The 22,743-nt window shown below is 38.6% G+C and overlaps 1 protein-coding gene across 4 annotated transcripts in view; it reads right to left on the reverse strand.

Annotated features, from left to right (window-relative positions):
* Positions 1–22,743, reverse strand: part of LOC110843043 (E3 ubiquitin-protein ligase TRIM9) — a 65,145-nt gene that overhangs the window by 21,129 nt on the left and 21,273 nt on the right. For all 4 annotated transcript variants that reach the window (XM_035847855.1, XM_035847854.1, XM_022088955.2 and 1 more), the window contains exon 4: positions 5,931–6,026. In XM_035847855.1, coding sequence (XP_035703748.1) covers positions 5,931–6,026 — 96 coding nt within the window. The remainder of the gene's footprint in view (positions 1–5,930; positions 6,027–22,743) is intronic.

Consider the following 22,743-nt stretch of genomic DNA (forward strand, 5'->3'; position numbering starts at 1 on the left):
CCGTACTAACACCGAGCCGAGTAGGATTAGCAATAGCTTCCCGGCCAGAGGAATCGAACGTGTGACTGCGTGGTGACAATCCTACCCTCGTACCTCTGAGCCATAGGGCCTTGCTTGGTACTAATATGTAATTACGTGGCATAATATATACGTATTTAACGATATCATAATTTGACAAGTATTTTAACTAAAAATAATATTTTATGTCATACCGTGATATTTAATTTATAATTGATTGTTGAATATTTATGTAAAAAAAACTTTTTTAAAACTCAGTTTTTTCCATCAAGAGCAAACTGTACTGTTCTGCTGAGTACTGATTCTTATTCTATCCTGCAGAGCCAGTTTATCACCAAAATTGATAATGAAAAGGGGAAAAATTGTAATTGAAAAATGTACACGCTCCAAGTACGGCATCCACCGCATCCTATTTTAAAATTGTACGAAGACACTAAACTTGGAAGACAAGTGCATCTGAGATTTATGAAGGAGCAAAGATACGAGTTGTGATTTGGGAAGGAGGAATATTCAGTGATGTACAAAATTCAACTCTCGGTGGTCATTATGTGCTTGGGGGGAGGGGCAGACTTTCTCAACTTTAGAGAAGTTGGTGGCACTTGTGGCCTGAATATTTCATACTTTACGATAGGCAGGTTTTGTTGCCTCATTTTATTTTCCCTTATACTCGTGTCTTGATTGCATATTTTTGACAATCTTGGTAGGAAAAAATTTGCTTGTACGTACTGCACTGCGAGTTGTAAATTTAAACCTCATTTTGGGGTATCCAACAGATCGTAAACCTTCCTCATTTCACGTCAGATTCCACTTTTAAACCCGATATAAAAACATTTAAATTGACCATGAAGTAAGTCACCCACCGGAAGCAGATAAAACTGGCATCGTAAAGTCCGATCATATGTACGGTGGACGGTGAATTTTGAATTGTGCGTGCTGGGTTTAATACACTTGGTCGAGGGCTTTGCTTTCTTCAGCCATTTGCATTTATGAATTTGTTGGGATGGAGAATAACAGCCGTAAACCACCATCACCACCAACGCACAATATATTTTTTAGCATCATGTGCAGAGATAAGATATCTCATGCAGCTACAGACCAGCAGCCCAAGTAACTCACATTACCAATTCCTAATGCAGTTTTTTGCCTCACATGAATTCGTTATCTCTAGAATTTGGGCACTACAGCTAAAAGAAATGGTCGCAAGAAATCCTCCACAATTTCGTTCCATGAACTAATACCACTCTTGGGAGAGTTTTGACTGACTAGTACAATATTATATGTACAAGTCCAATTGTAATTTAATCACTGAGCTTAAATACCTTCACTGGAGTGCTGTAATCTCATGTAACCAAAACTAATGTTGCCTTGCGTATAATGTCAACTATTGTATTTTTGGATGCCCAACCATTCCTCAAACCATATCGTACGATTACATTGTTTGACAATGCGCACATGCCCTCGAAATCCTTCTTCATCTTGTGTAGTAAAAGCTACGCATACATATTCAGTAGCATTCACATGCACATATCAAAGTACGCCTCTAACAATAAGAACACTGTCCATTTGTAAAATACAACCAAATGGGAGCCTGCACTTAAACACAGAGACTACGCAAAATTGCGTAATGAAACCTCAAACTCTAGTTTATATCGCGCAATGAGAACGCAGGATCTTAAGTGATGGGTTAGATAAGATCATGAACATAAAAGAAAACCAGCACAAGAAATAAACGAATATAAAGAACAACCACTTATTAAAGAACTTAAGGAGCGGAGGGCAGTTTCCACAAGTACGCACTTGAACATGAGAACGGCTACATGCGGTGCTCACGATACACGATACGTAAGCTGCCCCAAGCCACGTCTTTTTCATGACCAGTGTATGTCCAAGCGATCGGTCAAACAGCAACCTAACCGCAGAAACGGATCTCATAACTTGAAAATTCTTTAATAATGTTTATTTTCCAAAATAAACTTTCATCATGGTCAACTTTTTCTAGCTGCACAATAAATTAAATATGGAGTAAGTGGTCTTCTACATATATGCATTTCTTACTCAAAGGAGATTATATTTATATCCTGGATAATATAAGTAAATAAATATTCAATATAAGTATTTAATTCTCAAGCGGCTGGAATGAACTCATTTAAATTTACAAGTATGGCTCTCACTATCCTGACTTGAAACCTACGCATGGAGAGGGTAAACACAACGCATTAAATGTACTATAATTATACGCATGCCAAACGTTCAGCCTACAAAGAAATAGCAAGGGCAGAATACTTAAAAGAAAGTGAAAACAAAAAGAAACTTTGAAACAGCCATTTTCGCGTACAAAAGTAACAAAATGCACATATTGTGGTTGTGAAATCACACTCTCTCTTTCCCATCATGATACACGCGTTGGGGAACAATAGTAGCGGAAGAGTATTTTAGTAGTGTACGCGGCTGCAAACTTTGAGTGGCTGGATAATCATAATCATAAATAAGGAAAGTCACAGTATGAAAAGCTTGACTGGCCACGCACGCAAGGAACGCAAGCAAGAGAATGTCAGCAGACAACCCACCAGCCAACGCCAACTCTTGATAAGAAAGCTTTCTCCACTTGACAGAATTATTACAAGAAGTGAGTGCAGTGGCAGTCGAGCCACTTGCAACAACCAAAAAGTTTCAGAATTGTGTGCCCCTTTGCTGTTGCTTCTTTGAAAAATTAGCCACAGCACAGGCTTTCAAGAAAGTGAGGGAGAGAGACAAACCAAGCCTGCACAACCTACATGTGCATGATAGTGAATATGCATACACACGAATGGTGTAAGCACCGACCACAAATGAGCATCGAGCAGAGGCCGTATTTTTCAGCTTGACTCCAAATTTGTTTGAGGCAACATTTCATACTCGAGCATTTCTTGCATTTTACTTTGTGATAGATTACACTGCTGCCGAAATGAGTGCCGACAGGAAACGGTGATGAAGGAGAAAGTTTTGCTTCTTGTGCGCAAAACATGGATTGAATTTTGACTCGACTTCTCACAGTACAAGTGCTGCTGGTAGAACAAGGGCTGATTGTGTTGTGAGAGCCGGGTTGTCTAACTGAAAGTGACATTGACTAATGAGCGAGTTTGATATCAATCAATGTGAGAGATCAAAATCGCTTACAACCAAATGCTTGTGAATAAATAGAAAGGAATTTCAGATGGGTAATTTACTCCTAATTTCTTCGACACTGTGGCACCAGGACGGGGTGTGCTTACCTGAGTTGCTCACCCCTTGTAGTATCAGGTCAAGTTTTGGTATTCTGATGGATCAATGCATACCTACTTTTTCAATTAGTATAACAAATTGGTATGTTTTTGTCGCCAGAGTGCTCCATAAGTGTTCACCATTAGTCAATAATTGAGTTAGAACAAAGCACCAGAAGGTCGAAGAAAAGTAGTTCCATTATCTTTGAAAAACTAGCCCCAGTGAAGACCAGTAGGTGAGTGCATATGGTTATCATGATGCTAGGTCAATTTGGTCTGGTCAGTTTGGTCGGGTCAGTTTGGTCCCAAGAGAGGTCAATTTGGTCTGGGTTTTTTTGGTCCGGTATAATTCGGTCTGGTCAAATGGGTATGGTAAATTTGGTCTGGACAATTTGGTCTCACTTATTAAAATAATAAAATTTACTGAATTAGTGAAGTTTGAGCTTTAATATTTATATGCTAAAATAGAATTTTATTTAAAAAATTTAATATGCATTCTTCCAGATGTGTACGAGATGAATTTGCATTAGATGGGTTGAAAGTAGGAGCCCAAGACATCTTTCAAACACTTAGCAGCATTTACATGCACATCGTTGTACAAAGTCTAAGCCGACCTAATTGCAGTTTCTTTTTAATTTTAAAAAGACCTAGATGCAATTCTAAAATTATAAATACTTATTATTTAAATTTATGTAAAATTTGACTGTAAACTAAATATTTTAGTCAGTCCAAATAGAACATTCCAAATGTAAAAACACCCTCAAGGGGTGTTATTCTCTGGACCTAAATTAAGTTAAGTAAAACCCTGCCACATATCACGTTTTTCACCCCGATGAGACAATTCCGACATAATATTGGAAATTTTAAAACCGCACTTACAGGGGGTGTGGTTCTCGGAGTCTAGTTAAGTAAAGGTGAACCTGAATCAAGATTTATTAACCTAAGCTAGGCATGCTGTGAATCCAGGTAATATGTGAATAATATGGGACTTCAGACCAAATTAACCAGACCAAATTGGTTTGCCCAAATCGGCTAGACCAAATTGGCCAGACCGAATTTGTTCAAGACCAAACTGACTCCAGACCAAATTTCCCAAGACCAAACTGACCCGACCAAATTGACCGGACACCGGTTATCATGAGGTGAATTATCGGTATCATAATAACCTCAAATAAATGACGGTCTATCCATCGTCGTTGCTTTTATTTGACTCTTTTTTCACGCACGTACGTATCTGCATGAACGGGAGACAAATGACACTTGTCCTATGGAACATTGATAAAACTCAATGCTCTATGCAGAGTAAATTGGCTTTGGGCATGTCTACGTATATGCATATTCAGTTCGTTGTCGTTTTCATCACTGCTCACCCTGCTACCGTTTTCGTCGGGAATCTATTACACCCGTCCCTGTTACTCCTTCCCATGCTGGAAATTTTCTCTATCGTCGTCAACCCATAACTGATCGATTTACACAAGAAAATGACTTTTACTTCAAAGGATGCCGTGGCACGAGACTCGTGCGCGCTTTGGAGAAAGCAATTTAGGGAGTTGCAACAGAAACAACAACTTTTTCTTGGTGAGAGAGAGAGACCTTCACCTTCGGTGAGTAAAGGTGAACCCATGAAACGACTACACATAAGCCCCACCAACCCGCCAAGTAAGTAATGGATGGCCATCCGTCAAGTCAACCGCAGTATTGTTATTGCTTCACCCTGTGTCACTATTTACTATGAGCCAGTGGACCGCATGACGGGCAGATTGTCGTTCTCCTGAGTGACACATTGCATCCAATTATTTTTTTCTGACGACGTATTAATCAACTAACAGCAAATGAGACACATTGTTATTCAACATGATGTATTACGTGCACAATGATTTTCTTCAAACCCATTGTTTTGTTGCAAGGACAAAAGGATTATATGGCGTGCTTATATTGACTGTGTAGAAAGATAATTAAGATCTAGAAATTAAGTGCTAAATACATACATAAATAGTTTCCATTATCTGTAATAACACTATAAAATCCTGATTCTACAAAATGGACAATGTTTTGCATCAAATTATTAATAGTGCTTCCCTTGAAAGCATAAACAAGCGTACATACAAGCCGAGTACTCGTAAAACACTGTAACAAACGCAGCCAACTTTACGAAGGTAATTAATCTCGAAGCACTTTTATTAGTTTTATTTTCACATATCATCACACTACAACAAGCCTTCGTACATGGAAGGAAGGGCTGAAAGGAAGACGTCAGACTAATCTCACTTCAATCTTAAGTCGACTTCTCGTCCCCCCTGGTGAAAGATATCTTTCTCCGCCACCAGATTCGTGAGCTTTGCCCTCGGCAGAGAAGAACGAGGAAAAACTAAGGAGAAACTCAAGCCTTTCTCCTCCTCTTGTGTTTATTTGGTTCGTTTCCTTCGCTTGTATCACTTGCAAAAGGAGGAGGATGATGTACACGGAGAAAGTGGAAGGAAATGAAGGTAAACAAAAGTGGAGGAAAGCAAAAAAAAATATCTTATTGAACAAAGAGATGGGCATTGCAGACGGTCAGAGAGAGAGTTGAGAGAGCAGAGGTTTGACTTGTTTCGTTCTCCTCGACGGAGAAAGTGCTCGTCTCCTTTCCTTCACAAGCAGGACAAGACAAAGGGCGAGGGAAATAGGACTTACATTGATTTTCTCCGTTTGGGTCTTCAATCTCTGGATGAATTCTGATTCCGCTTTGGCTTTTCCCGAGAGCTGCTGCAGGTTGTGTGATAAGTCTGTCTGCAAATTCAAAAGACAATGGATTGTGAATCTGGTGATGAAATTGAATTGGTTCGTGGTTCAGAAAAGCACTTTGTTTCATATGTGGGAAGCAAATCATATTTTCCTATGTAACATTATTACACATTGATTTTTCAAATCAGTGCGTGCTCATGATTTGGTTAAACCAGTTTCCAAATGATGACTAGTATGGTTGAACTTATTTGTATGAAATCAAGGTTTAGACATTCTTCATTGGATTTCTGTATTAAAATGAAACCTTTGCTCTGGAGGCAACAATGTTTTTTAATTGTTCAGGAAGAGTAAATATGGTTGATATGTAAGAGGGGGAGAAAGTATGTCAACGAGTCTTGCTATCCATCCACCACTCCCTTCCAATTAAATCACAGAGATCCATTTGGGAGCCGAGAAGGGAAAGTCTCTTGTGATTTGTCTCCTTTCTATTGAACGTCACCCGAGTTCTGAGTACTTTTCAAACAAAGTAATGGCTTTGGTTTTGTGTTGGCTTGGAGCTGTTGGGGAGTTCTTGTAGCTCTAATGTATGTATCAGATCGGATAATCGTCAACCTATCGTGCACATGTGGCAAGGTGCCAACGCCACACAAGCAAAATCTCGACTCAACAACTCCGATCCAAACAATGAAACTCACATTCATCATCACTCCATTCACACTCATTTCGGATTTGACCTGATGGGTTTTCCCCAAGCAGACATGAGCCGGAGAAAGATTACTCTTCATAATGTGGAGGAAAGTGGCAATTCCGCAACTGAAAAATCGTTCGGGTGGCTGCTAAGAGTTGATGCATTTTGAATGATGTGGAAAAACATGATCTTTTGTAACTTCAGTGCAAAAAACGCGTCAAAAACGCGTTCTGTTTTCCTGCTGACATACCTTTCTCATCAAATCAATCTTTACTTCTCATCGTTATTGTTAGTTTGGGGTAAATAGGGCGCGGCACAATTGAGCCGACTGGGTGATGTATGCTGGAACGGTTGTGCAATTTATTAACAATTGCAAAACCGTTCAGAAAATTGTGCAAAGTAGGGTTTTTTAAATACACGTTCTATATATACGCATTAGATATTTGACAAATGCTTCAAGATTTATGACGTTGGAATGTTGGGGCCAAATACCTTGCATACCTGACTAATGGTTATTTCAAGTTATTTGATAGACTTTTTAAAATTAGCTTGCTAAAAAGTATAAATGTATGTAGCTCTGCATACTACACACAATAAAATTTTAAGGAAGTGCTTAAAGCATTGCCAAGATAATAATTACTTTATTTATACTATACACACTGCGCCATTGCATAATCGTGTATTTATCGTACTTTAAACGAACGCGTATCCACACCTAAAATTTGAATTTTCGATGCCACAAGCATATCTATATATTTTTCTTCGCTGTGCTGATGCCGAAATTTTTCGACTCTATCTAAAATTTGAGAATTACAAATTTCTCTAATAACCTCACGTCAGATTAAGAGGACGTAATGCCTCGTGATATATTGCTCCAAAGATCTTTTGCTGCTCATCAGATATCCCAACGTCTAAATAAGCCCTGTGGTGATGGGAAGCAGAAAAGACTTTGGGGGGAGCGGAATAACCAACCAAGCAGTTCCAAAGCCGTTGTATGTTAAATAATATTATCAGATGCAAGACACAACTACACCCTCACGCACATTCCATCTCCGTCGCCTTTAATACTCGAGGCAAATGAAACATTGCATGCCGAATGCGTTGTTGCGTAAGGAAAGCGGAAGGATTTATACCAACTCAATTTCTTAAAGAAGCATTTTATTGTAACAGTGGGGATGCGAGAGATAAGTATTTCCATTCTGCAACTGCACCCGCCCTTCAGCTTTCTCGTCTGAGTGACTGGCTCTTTAAGGCGATTGACGGGATGCAAGAACAAAATGAAGCGTTGAATCGGAACACCAAATGCAAAATGTGTAGGTTTCCTGATTCGTTGATATACATTACAATTCTCGAACTGCACTTTTATTATGTTTTTCTGGCGTTACCAATGCACGAATGCTTCTAAAAGAAGCCAGTGCCATGAAGGTGGGGGGATATGCATACCGAGTGTATGTACTTTGTACGCGTAGTGGGGAAAATTTCTCCGGACGGGAGAGAATAAAGTTGGAGAAAGTGCTTTCAAAAACGATTCTCAAAGACGTGGACTGTAATGAAGAACGAATTTCTTGTATCTTAAATTCATATCATATTCCTCCTCACATTACTCGCATTATGCGTTCTTCAGGATGATGTGCATAAATATTGAGAAAGTTAATAAGGCTGGCTGGTTGTAATGCCACGACGATATACTCGCCGCGAGCCAGAATAATAATGGTGCGTAATAATAAATGCTTGCTCATTTCACTTTTGCCCGTTATTAGAAAGTACTGCCGATGAGGCATCCTTCCACTTCCGCTCAGTGAAACTTTTCCTCTAAAACTTTTTAAATCTCCTATTCTCCATTATTTAATTCTTATCATGTTTTCTCAGGGTTACAATGCAAATTGCCACTAAAAGTAGCTATAGCACGTTTAGTATGTTATGCATATCTGTATATACGTATGTATGTATGAGGGTGCAGTATAACTTTATAAAAATTGATTTTCCTGGCCCTATTACATTCTCCAGTGCAAAACTGAAGAGCAAGAATCGTGACACTATATTTACTTCGCATTTGAATATCTGTGGAATAATAAATTAATTTCAGTATCGCTATATTAAGTGTTAAAAGGGCGAGTGCTTTCACTTCTTTATACACGTTAATTCCGCCTCTAATTTTCGATATTACTTTAATATTATTTCATAAATTCCAATGGTTCACCTAAAATCGATACAGCGAACACAATTTGTTCGACTTTGGTTACGTACGCATATAAATACATATTTCAAGTAGGATATAAGTTTACAAGTGTAACTGACGTAACATTGAAGGCACAATAAGTAGTTTCAAACTGGAGTTCTTCCTCAGTGGCATTCCACCAGTGAAACATCCGCTTATCATTCTTGTACAGCTCACTTAATTCATGCGAGTCAAATTTGATTGAAAGTTTCGAAGGGGAGCAGACTTTGGTTGGAGTTTCATGTCAGGAAGATGAACAACAAGTGAGTGAATATCTAGTGAATGATACTCAAGTAAATAAAGCTTTGAACACGTAATTGAGTTGGATACAGTGCCGTGCGTTGTCATTTGATTCAGTCATTCAGAAGTATTAATTCCAACTCAACAAATTTTCATGTAGCATTGTCAAACCATTCTGTGAAATTGAATATTCACAATAATAATAATAATTGGAAGGGAATGCTGTCAAATTTCCTACCCTGGCGCACACTAACCATGTGCACATGCATACGGGTGAACAAAATCAAATATTTTGAAGCTCGAATCAAATTACATTTTTGTTGATGGAGATGTTTCATTTGATCAATAGGCATCAGTCTGCATTCGAATTTATTTTCTGTACAACCTTTGAAAGCACTCGTCTAATGAAAGGATATTTAATGGATAAAGAGCAAGGACTACCAAACCATATGGACTTTATTACATCATGTGAAATATGACCCAAGTGTGAGGCATGCATAAAATAGTGAGAGAATTATTGACCGAAATGATGTGACAAAATGTAGATTTATGAGGTGAACATTTGTGCTCGGCCAGGAACCAAATAATAATTATACAGCATGGGGAGAAGAACTCGGAGGAATTGCATCCAATTAATTATGAACCCCTCGTAAACCAACGTGCAGAGACGGGAATGGAGCAAAGTTTAATTCGGAACTGTGATAAAATAAATGCAAATGCACCGGTTCGTTAATTATCAGAGACACTGTGTTAATTTACAAAGTTGACCTCCAACATAAATAAGTTTCCTTCCTGAGTAAATGCGAAATGCATACTTTCACAATGAAACGGATGCGCATTCACTGTTGACTTGTCCAAACTTTGTTTTCCTTCTGTTTCCTTCACAACCTTTCTCGGCGGATAATGGGTGCAGAGGAAGTTGGCAGCATCGTACAATCCGACCCTCCTCGTCTCGGAAACATGTCTTGCATATTTCTAATTTACGAATTCCACAACCTCATTAGGAGCCCAATAAAATAAAGAAGCATTAGCGTGCATCTTGTGAAAGATGCAACTTTGCATCTATACGAGAAGTAAATTCCCGGTATGGTGTTGCTTCCGCTCAGCTCGAGCAAATAAAGCATGCACCAACCAGGATGCTCTCGTTACTTATTTAAAATCCCATTACTCCATCATTTCCTATTTCTTCAAATTTTAGAGATGAAAGGCAAAATGCAACTATAAAAGTTTAGTATGTGTACTGTGCGAGTATTTTAACAAGAAAAAAAAGTTTTCTTGCTCACGACTTGATCATTGATCGTACGGAAAAACAGACATTTTCGTGAATGCATTTCTTTCTATTGGAATCCCGTGTGTGACTTAAAAAGAGGTTGAAAAAAATTCTTTCAAAGTCAATCCGTTTATCGGTAGTTAAAAAACACCATGACAAGTTGGTGTAAACTTTGGTCTTGCCTTCTGTTCGGCACAGTACATCATCGACCAGTAATTTATTCAACCATTAACAAAAATTCCAAATAAAGTTGAGTGATTCCAGAGCAGAAAGTTTTAAACTTTTCTCTTCGTCAAAGCATATTACCAGCTATCAAAATCCAGTGAAGGCATGCATCCATCAGTATCAGGGCTGGCTAGTCAACCATGCCTTTGACTTGAACAGATTCTTTGTAAATGTTTGAAAGTCAACCAACGGAGGGAAACTCTTCATGTTAAATATTGGCAAAAATGTGTGTACTTTGCTGCCCGATGAAACCCATATCTTGATTGAGCTGAACCTCTCTTTTCACTACTTTTCACTTGGCAGATCTGATCTCGTTCGTGGGCGGATGAAATGTATTCCTCCTCGAGGAAGAGGAACGCAACATCAAGAACTAATTTGCATTCCAATGAAGGTTTTTACGTTTCGTTGAATCATTTGTCAAATTTGACAGAATTTTAAGCCCGTCTTAATATTCTCAGAGAGGACTTGTCTATTCTCGAGGGGAGTGCATGTTGCTCGCTCACGTAATCCATTATATTTTCCAGGCTGCGAGAAATGAAGATGTGCATACCGTATGAACCACTTCCCTAATCGATAACCTATTTTACAAGATAGATTAGCATTCGGTTGGTACCTAAATGTGTTTATCTGTATTTGAAAGTTTGCACTGTTAGTATGTATCGAGGCGTGGGCGATGTATACAGTACATCATTCAATGAAAAATCCAATAAAAAAAACAGAAGTAATTAATCCTCGTACTTGCACAAGACAATTTTATCTAGAGATTGCCACCCCCAAATGTAGAAGAGATATGGGAGCATAGAAGCCTGAGGTAATATACATACTCATAGCGCCATAATATAATGTGTCTCTTTCGCAAGCTTTATGTGCATTGTTTCCATTTACACTGAATGCACAAAAACTGAAAGACCAGCCACCTAACTAATCCCAAGTTTGATATCTACGTATGCACGCACCACAAGTGAGGGATTGAACTCAAGACAATTCTCATATGTCATGTACCCAAAGATTTGAAGCAACTGATGTGCACTTTCCCCAAATTAAATTGAATTAGCTTCTGGATTGTTTTGTCTATATTTGTAGAGCTATCGGATAAAAATAGAATTGCATGTGATAAAAAGAGAGAGCTTTAAGGACAATTGAATCTTATCGGAGCTCATCCCATTCTGCTTTAGCTTTCACAATGATATATGCTTCTGGAAACGACTCGTGACAATAATCTGATCCATATACCTTTCTGGGCCGTATACACAAAAAAATAAACCATAGATTACGTCGTATAAGTGGATGACTATTTGCACATTCAGTTTGTCGGATTATTAACGCACTAGCGTGACTACGCCAGTTGGACACATGCAGGGTTAGATCAACACTTGTGACAATAGGAAAATGGAACGCACAACAAGCATGAACAGAATTTCATTTTCTGAAGAGGACAATACATATTACCCAGGCCATCTGCTTCTGTGGACCAAAGTGCTTCAGATTTTAGTGAATGTCAACTCCGCTCAAATAAGAAGAGTGGAGTTTCCCAACCTTTTTTTGTTTTTGTACATATGCTTTGTCCGTGAGTTCTATGACGGACACGCGGATTGGCTGGGTCAAGTTGCTGATTAGATTCAAGATGAATTGATCCATTTCAAGCCAATATTAAAAATTCCTCGACTTTTCATCATTTATAACAGTACACACGAAGAAAGGCGACCGAAGACAAATTGTGTTCGCTCGAAGATTAAGAGGATGACAAGTTTTGCAATCAATACTCGAGACAAAATAGAGGAGATAACACTGAATACAAAGCATTAATATTTAGATGGTACAGCATGATTAAGTTGCGGAGGGAGAATCTTTAGCCGGATGTCCCCAGCGGCGAAGCAATTACCCGTGGTGGTTGAGATGGTTATTTCGCTTAAATCTATTCCAGGTCTCATTCTGTCTCACTGCCTTTTTGCCCATCCAAATATAAACCCGTATCTCTCCAGCCCTCGTTTCCTTAACCCAGCAAAGAAAGGGCAACAACTTGGAATGAAAATAGATGACTTTTCTCCATAATAGACATGACTGTGGACAGCATGTGAGTTGCACACCACACAAAACCAAATAAGTATAGTAAACATATAAATATACATACAAAGCTTGGATTGCATAATAAATGTCGATTGAAAATAAAGCAATTAACACTCTACAACGATAATAAAGGGCATAATTAATATCATACGTACTACATTGCATGACATAACACGACGATCTGCTTAGCACACCAACCAGTGACATATTGCATCTTAAAAGTCATTCACTTAAACAGCACACTGGCGGTCGTTTTATTTTTACGGTTGATAAACACAAGAAGCTTGAGTCATATTTGAAACCAAATTACATGCACATTGCCATTACTTCTTGTTAGGTTTTTGTGTAGTAAATATTCAGAAATCCGGAATTTTAAACTGCTTCCGGTTCGTTTGCTTTGTTAAATAAAAGTTTGTAGGAACAACATTCCGAACTTTCAGGGCAGTAAAATCAACACCGTGGCGTGTCTGTGCTGGATGGGGAAGCATGTTTATATTTTTTGGTATGTACAACCAAAGGTGCTCTTTGTTTTGAGTGTGTGTGGTTGGGAAGCGTATTTGGTTTATTTGGTTACGGTGAGGGTAAGTGCTCTCCCATCACTTACTTTTGCTGTCACACACAATTCATTTCCTAATGAATTTCATCTCACCTGGTTGCTTTTAGTTCATGGGTCGTAATAAATTTGTGTCAGTTGGTCTAAATAGCTCCTGACAAATGGTTCTGCGGTTTTGTTCACCGCAAGAACACTCTCTTTCGCTCAGGGCAGCTTTGAGAAATACACCAACACAAATTTAAAGTTGGAATGGAGCAACTTCAAGTCCAGACTAAACAGCACGAGAATAATTAAAACCATGATGGTGGGACTAGTATTACCGCTACTAAAGCTTAATTTTACATGCACAACCACAATAAGAAGAACTGCAGAAACCAGTTGGTAGCTTTAATGTTTCACATTAAGGCGCATCTGATAGATTCGACCGAAAGGAGACCAAGGCATTTAATCCAGACCTGTGTACAAAGGAATGCCTCCGTCTTTTCCTCAAGGAGAAGCTGCATGGCGAACAGCAGGGGAAAGGTAGGATTGTGGTGAATAAAGGTATCAATTACAGCGGTGCTTAGTCTCGTAACGTGTAATTATGGCTATTGCTACTCGCCCTCACAATTAAGTTAAGTTCATGAACAAATGAATAGAAACTGCGTAGGCATAGAATCCGCGGTTGGTTGACGACCAGTGATCCACTTATCAGGACTTTCAAACCAAACATGCAAGATATGTATGTGGCTGGCTACTACATATGCACACATACGCGCATTCAACTCCATGTGATGTTTCCAGTTATTATATTACACAATTCGTCTCAAACTGTGATTATTACAATTTTGCTCCTTAATAGGAGTGCATGTAGATCTCATAGAAGTAAAACGGTGGTATAATTTCCTTCAGCATGACTGTGAACCTCCTCGCTATGAGATATTTATGTGCAAGCCAGCAAGAACTAATCCTAATTTAAGTAGTATCGTTCACATTAGAGTGGTCGGGGTTATTTCACCCAAATTATCATTACCATTATTACGGGTCAACAGAGTAGTACCTACTCGTTCTTATATAAAGTAATTTTCTGCTTGCAGGCAGCAATGACAGTTTCTTTTCTTTGCCAAGGATAAATTTCCGATTGCTCTGTGTATGTAACTGCTTTACAATGACCACACCGCGCGTCGTCATGATGTAGACAGGACACAACGCACTGAAAGTACATATTTTGCCCTTAATTCTGCTCAACTGTACAAGTTGACAAAGAAACTTTGGTCATTATCCTTATCAAGATGGAATCATTAACGCCATGTGCCATCACAAGGACACTTTTGACCATTTTCGCTATCTATCCATCCCCGCTGTCCAACTTTTGCCCAACTCGTGATCATCTCTAGGTTCAAAAAATTATCACTAAAAGAAAAGAGGAGGGGAAATATATACATTTAATTCAGAAATTACTTCCTATCTATGAGAAGAAAAAGTATAGTGAATGGTCAGTCGTAAGATTTAGTAGAAAATACAACAAAAATGTTGCCTCAATGAACGGTGAGGGAAGAAAAAGTTCTATTATCACGATAAAGAATCATTTACAGCGCATCCATCAATTAAATAATACCAATCGGGCAGGCGTAGGCTAATTATTCAGACAGTTTGAAAGTACATTATTGTCTTTGATTGAAAACTATCGTCCCTCTATTCATCAACACTTAGAAACTTTGGCAGTGCAAAAGTTTGAAAGTCAAAAGATTATTGTTACTTTAACGTGGTAATTTGTAAGCATGTTTCCTGCTTCACAAATTTAGATTAAAGATAACGAACACTTATTCAACAAACTTTTTAAGCATTGAGCACTTTAAACGTCAGCCCAACAGAAAAGCTGCAGAACATTGTGATGATTTGCTACAAGGAAAGTTCAAGTGCACAGCAAACGGGCAGACAAAATTAAAGGGATTCAAGTCCGCTCCTCCAGACTAAAACTTTACACCACAACTTTCTCCGCATCTCCTCGACTGTGGAGTGTGGTGAGTTGAGTGGTTCGCAAGAGCAGTCGACGTCAAATGTATGTGGTCCTGGTCGTCGTCGTCCTCGCAGTCGTGTCCACTCAGTCCAAAGTCTTTCTTTGCAACCACGTGCATTACATACATTTCGCAAAATTGACTTTCAACAAGACTGGACGCTGGCTACTGCTTGTGTTTTACGTGGCGTTAGGGTTTTCCCAAAGTTTTTCTTTGAGATGAGATTAGGCACAAGTCAATCTCTACGAGTAACTCACCCTTACACTCGTGCTTTCTGCGTTAGTGATCTTTCTAAATCTAATCCAAATCCAATCTAAGTGCAGAATTCTTTTCCAAATAGAAATTCCATTCGATCAAGCGGCAGTTCATTCATGGACGGCAAGTGGAGAACGACATTCGAACCAAGTATGTAACGTAGATATGTATTGAGGAAAAATTCCATATACTAAACAAGTCAAGTCATCCGCCAACAATGTCTTGCAACCACTTTTCTCCCTCTCCGTCTACGTTTCTGGCTCGAGAGTTAAGTCGAGCACCGAAGAAATTATGATGATGGCATAGCATTTCACTTTCAAGACAACCAACCACCCTCTTCGATCAAACGCACCTTTGATCAGCAATTCAGGCCCAAACACACTTTTCTTACTTTCTCCAACAACCCCTGTCCAAATACTATCCAAATACTTGAGGATGAAAAGTGGAAACTCGAGACGGTGCGTTTTGCTATCTATCTGTCCTCGAGTCGGGGCCAAGGGGTATCCTTGCTCATTCATCTCTCGGGGAAAGTAAAAACTGGATTCTTCAGCATCGTCGATGTGCAACCAATTCTTCTGGTTTTTATACCTTTACTTTACACTTTAAGCTTTTGTTGGGGAGTGAGCGAAAATGGAGAGAAAAGCGTCGAATTCTTCGTCCCATTTCTTCACTTTCTTGGTCCCTAACTTTCACTTACACACAGGACCAAGCAGGCAAGTTAAGGGGCAGAAAGTGTATCAAATCTGAATCTCAAGTCAACTAATAAAATCAATCTATTCCATCTCTCAAGTGTGGACTCTCCAAACTTTGAGAGGAAGAAAAACATTCGGTAGAGTAAACATTGGTGAGTTTTTAGTTGGTGGTTAGCGTGATTAAAAATATTTCAAAGTAAATGTTCACTTTGTGGTTCTTAATAGGATGTCAATCTGTAATTAAACTTCTGAATGAAAAACTGAAATGTTTTAGGTACAATTTAGCAACTTTAAATTAATTTTAGATTTTTATAGTTGTTAATTGAAACAAATTGATCTGATTATGCATGTGTAAATATATTGAAAACAATAATAAAGTGTATAGTTTTTCCTAGTTTTTGCCTTTTAAGTAAAACAACAAACCTTCTTAAAATCGGGATTAATAAAAACACAATGAAGTTGTGCAATCTTAAATAGTTTGTACATCTGCATGTGTGCGTCTATCACACATCTGCTACTTCGGTATGCACTTTAATTTTACACCTACATAAATACATACAACGCTTGTTGGTCCTTCTCAGTCAAGAAATTCTACGATTTGGCTTGCACACTTAATTCAATGAAACATTCCATAAATTCGGGATGACGATGACAAGTTTATTGGCAGTAAATACATGTATATATACAGTAAAGTGTGAAGTGGGGGTATCATTGGACCGTCACTCATAAAATTTCTTAATTTTTGTTTAAATCTGGAAAATGTCTGAAGTCCTGGTTCAATTTCTTACTCGAGCCATAACTCTGTCACGAGGAAATAAATTGCTGCGGAGGTGTCGTATTTTCGAATAAAAACCGTAATAAATAACATTGTTACTCGAACATAAAATGCACCGGGATGAGACGGGGGACGCTACCATGAGGAGAAAAGAGATCGGGTTCGGGACTCCCCATCCCATTCTCCAGTAAACAACCAGCCAACGTGGCAGTCGTGTACAACGAGGGTGGTGGTGGGTGAGACTTGATGAGACTTTATTATAAAAGTTGTGCTGGTAATTGGACAAGTTTCATTTAACTGGATCTGGTTGGTGCAAGTAACAAGGCAAGGAAAAGAGACGCCAGGCATTAGAACCGATTTCCAGTGCTATCATCCTCCTCAATAGACGCCTACATTTCACGTAGTGCACTGCAAAGTCATTAAAATTGGGAATAGATATCTGAGCAAGTGAATCTCCGAATGCAGAAACAAATAGAATTTTGTACAAAATAATAGATTACGAGCAATCATCAAAGGGACTCAAAGCCCCCACTTTCGTTCATTGTGCAAACACAGAGACCTGCATTATGTAGTTATTTTATTCCTTGTTCTATGTAAATCGGACATCTCTTCTAAATTCTGCTCACATTATTATTCATTAGCTTATCATCATGGGATGTTGTAGGAAAATCGGGAACTCTACTTTTGCAATGAAGTTTCATTAGTAAGTGCACCCTGTTCAAAATTCGAGTCGAGAGACTCTCAAGAATCCTTGAGTTGAGCTTCAAACTTTCCAAATTTGAGACCAAAAACTACTTAATTGCACCTTCATTCGTATCATCTTACACTGAGGGAAACGGGGAGAAGAAAGTGCAAGGCGTCTCATGGCAAGCACGCGCCCGTAATGCCTCGTGATTTATATTTCCAAGGATGAGAGAAATGAAACCTGAGACGCAGGAACCTTGTTGTGCCGCATCTGAATAAGCAATAGCCATTACCCGGCAGAAATAAATGTATTCAAAGAAAATGATTATAAATTTCGCTGACATTTCAATATTGATGTGACAAAAACAGTCCCCAACTCCCGCATCTGTACATAAATGTATAAATACATGCATAAATAAGGCAGTACATGTGAAGTCGTTAGGAGTTCGCGCATGGGGTCATCATCGCCCCAATGGCTGGACGCTCCATTGGAAGTTATAACATGTGGTACATTTTATAAAGTGTTTGTTGCACGTGCTACTGTTTTTAGTACATGGGTGTCACACATGCCAAATAATTACAATTTTTCCCTTCTTCCTGGTGATATGGAACAGAAAGCAACTGAAAGTGATGGGTTTAGCTCAGTAAATGATTGAAATGGCGAAAATGAAATGTCAGCCGCATGTGAAGTGGGTTGTTTCAGTGCAAAACCCAATTACTTTAACGAAACCCCACGTTCTCTGCACCTTGAGACCCAATGAAATTTAAATGGCGTTCAATATTTCATGAAGGGTTGATTGGTATGGGTCGTATTTTTTTGGAATTCTGATAAGTCCACCTTTTCCATGGGTTGATTAAAAAGTTACAAAAAAGTGTCAGGAAGAATTTTATAGGTGTCTACTACATATTTCGTACACACCTCCAATTCTAAATAAATATAACTTGAAAACTGAATATATGACAATAACGTGATAATCTGCGCATATGCATTTAGCGTCGAACAACAAGTGTAGTATAACCAATGGGGCGACCTTTAATATATTATTTATTCAAATCATATTGCAGCTCAATACTTAAATCGCACATGTTATATCATCCCTCTCAATTCCACCAAGTCAATGGCTGCTGTCGGTACAAGTCGTCATGAGGAATTTTTTATTTGAATTGAAACGTGTCCACCATTTCAATCAAATGTCCTGACAAAACTACCAAGTTGGAACGTTTCAAATGTGGCGCATGATGTATTCACAAAAGGCATCATCGCAAACAAAGCGTTTCAATTTGATACCAATGTCGTCCCCTGAACTGCCTACATTCGTCCATTCAATAGAATTCGATAGAATCAAATATGTTGAATGTTCCCGAGCGGGTACGTCGTAGGGATGAAATGAGATTGGCATTGTAAACAATTCAACAATTCACCCATGACACATGGAGTGTAGACTTAGACTTTACGATATGATGTCCCAGCAGGACAACAGCGGTGGAGGAAAGAGAAAGTGGCAGTGTGCTTGAGTGCTGAGAAAACCAAATTCCCACCATCATCACCACGACCCACCCAAAGGCCATAGGACTTTGTTAGTCTGGGTCGTAACATGGAAATATACGACGACAAACAAGTCCTAAATTCAAGTTTCTGAAATAGAAGAGAGAGGAACAAAGTCCTAAATCTAGGAATACTTAGTCAACAGAGTGGGCATAACACTAGCAACAATTTCCTTCCAGACCAAGTCCAACATCAAACAACTTTCTCCGCCTGCAAGACAAATGTGCCAAATGCATTATGGCACACAACCTTTTCCCATCCTCATCTTATTACTTTGTCTGAAAATCAAACAATCTGGGCAAAATCTGCAGAGATAAGTTTCATCCTTTGACGTTCATAATATTGTATTCCACTCCACTGCAACAAGGGCAATATCTGTCCGTTTGTTCGTAGTTTGTGGGCAGATCACCGTTACAAGAAAATGTTTGCCAAACAAAAAGGAAATGTGAGGTAGACATACATATCAATAACTTTGATTTCAAAAAGAAAGGCACAAAGTTGCTTTCTTGTTGCTCTCAATCCAGAGAAAACGAAACCCAATTAATTTTACACATGAAAAGAAGCACAGCAATCTAATCATAAAAATCAACTGCTTATTCGTATTTAATATATTATTTAATGGTTTTGGTTTTGAAAATGCAAATGGAGAATTGCTCAATCTTTTCAACTACATATATAAGTAGAACTGAAAAGCATTGACATTCCAACTTTTGACTTTAGCTGCAGTGGATTGCAGAGTATAAATTGGTGAGTAACGCTTCTTTTTCTATGTTGTGCAACCATTTATAACGACAATCTTTAGAATTCTGTTTGGTACAAGAAGATTACAAGCTTGCACTCATTCCATATTTGCATTTTGTTTGTAGCTATGATGCAACATCCCTTTGATCTTGGGAATAAATAAATGTGCGTTTTGTACTTTGTTTGTTGATGCGCTCTAATCACACACGATGAAAGAAAATGGAAATATTTATGCCTACGAACATTCTACGAGATAAGGTGCGTTGTAACTTTCCGTAAATTCAAATTTGCATACATGAGTACACATCGTCCTGATGAATATAACATTCCCATGTTAGTCACAATTAACCAGAGCCAAAAGGTTCGTTAGGTTGTGCATTATGGGTTGCACACTACCAAATTTAGGAAATAAATTAAATACTACGTACAGCGGAGTAAAATTTATACCACGTCGCTGTAAAAATTTGTAGGGTCAAATTACTTACATTATTAAACCTTCAACGTCACCAAAAACGAACTAGATGCGTATAAATTTTCTCTATATAACAGTATTTGTACATAATGCAATACTTTGCGAGGAGGGGCACGTTCCACTCGTGTCAAAAATCAATGGAAGTACAATACACTGAAGACTGTGAAATGAACAAGCAAGGAGACGCATCATGAAACTGAATATTCACGTGACAGTGTAGTCAGCAGCGGTATCACTGCAACGCAGCGAGGACTTTTACTCCATTATTATTATTATTATTGTAAGAAGCATTCAGTGTGGTATCTGGAGTTGGATCATTTTTCTCATATATGGCTGGCACGTTGTTGCATCATTCTTGAGCAGCCACGAGTGCAAACTTAACTGCATTATCATCATCGCGTCTTCTTGCTGCATGCATCTCTCACCAGCCAACTATTTGATACTCTTGGAGAAAGCAAGCCCAAAATGTAGTCTTCTTCTTCCGGCATGAATTGCATTAGTGATCTCACCACCCGACCTTGGTTTCTTATGCCCGACTGCAGTACTCTCTCTCATTTTACGCTAACTAGTTTTGCTGTTTAGCTGGAAGCAAATAGTTTTGGTCTCCTCTGTTCCTGTTGCGAGCGAGATAGTGATGTAATGGATGGCGAGATAGGTTGAGGTTAAATTTGTGAAGGCTTTCAACAACATTATGAGAGCCGTCGTGCATAGTGCTCCCCTCGTTCTCGCTATTGGCTAGTCATTACTTTCCCCTCATCTTTGCCGTGGAGTTTCTTGGGTGAAATTGAATGGGACGTTTCAAATTGGACAACCACCCTCACTCAACAACTCGTAGGTTTCGTTGCATCTTCTCGACTCCTGGTTACTAGTTAGTACTAAAATTAATATGTCGTAACCCACGTTGCATGCTGCACTGGTGGATGACGTCAAGAAAGTATCATGAAAGTCTGTCAATAGTATGCGATTAACTTGAGTTCACAAAAAGCGCAGGCCCCATAAATACAACCTCACCATAATTCGGAGTATTACCGTATTAAAGCACGAGTACGTATATGACGAGAACCAAGATATCCGATGCACTGAGATGGAAGAATAAAGGACATTCCATAAATTGAACTCATGTTGCGAGCTCAATAACGCGGAAAATGAAGGTTTGCACATCAACGCAGAATACGACCACTACGTTCAGACAGCATTTGATTTCTTGTACCGGAAGGAAGGAAAGCAAAGCAAATTTCAAGATATTACATAACCGTAATATTCTGTACTTAAGATGATAACTGGTGAGGCATAGAAAACTTAATTCGTAGAGAAAAATTCAGCTTTACCCCACCGCATAAAATTATATTAGGTAGGGTACATACATGTACAGTAATGTCTGATGCTTCCATTAGCCATAGTTTCATCCCTTAATTAATTAATCTTATTAGCTTGTAATCTTTGCAGACAGAAACTTAATGTCTTCGCATAAATGTACGCAGCAATCAGATGAGAATGCTTAAACAATTCAGCATTCCAATGTCGCGATTGAGATGAAATCTGTACTCGTTCTCTTAAAGCCCTAGAAAGCTAAAAATATTGCAATATTGCAAGAAACATTGTGTTGTTCCTGCATCAGAACAGATTGTGTTGGTTGTGTCACTAGACCAAAATTATACTTGTTTGGGGAGAATAGTTGCAAGCTAAGGCAATGATCATAAATAATATGCCAGTCGTTTCATCCCCAAACTAACCTATAGTAACTTCCTTGCTGCACTTTTCCAATAGTGTGTGAAGTGCAAGCAAGAAGAGTAGCTCATTTTGTTTTATGAACCTTTCGTGTATCCAGAGAAAAGATGACAAATCTTTTACCAAGTGTGTTTTGGTACGCATTCGAGAGGCTCAACATTATTACATAACGTTGACTTCTTACTCAGACCTCGGGGAGTCTGGCGTGGACACTCGGGCGCCAGTAAGTCAACCCTCAACCGAAAATATTTTTCTCTTCTGTGAAATAGTGCAGCTCAAACATCCAATATCACATCATCAGATGCACACATGCATACCTACTGATATGCACTAAAATAAAGAAGGGTTCATGCTTATGTAATATCCTCTCTTGTTTCAGAGTAACGGACCTGAGAACAAAAATAATCTGTGCTGAGCTGTGTTTTGGCGTATTAGTCAAAAGTAGCCATTTTCCCCCTGCATCAATTTATTGCCCTTTAATAAGTTATTGCTCGATCAAGTATAATGTTCTCATCATTTCCCCACAAGTAGGCTCCAGTTTATACGGTGTACTCGAAGTATTTATTTGGTGTTGGATTTTAGAGAGATGTGGAGTTTGCAAAGCGTGTAAA

The sequence above is a fragment of the Folsomia candida genome, unplaced genomic scaffold (assembly GCF_002217175.1).
Source record: "Folsomia candida strain VU population unplaced genomic scaffold, ASM221717v1 Fcan01_Sc002, whole genome shotgun sequence".
Taxonomy (NCBI): domain Eukaryota; kingdom Metazoa; phylum Arthropoda; class Collembola; order Entomobryomorpha; family Isotomidae; genus Folsomia; species Folsomia candida.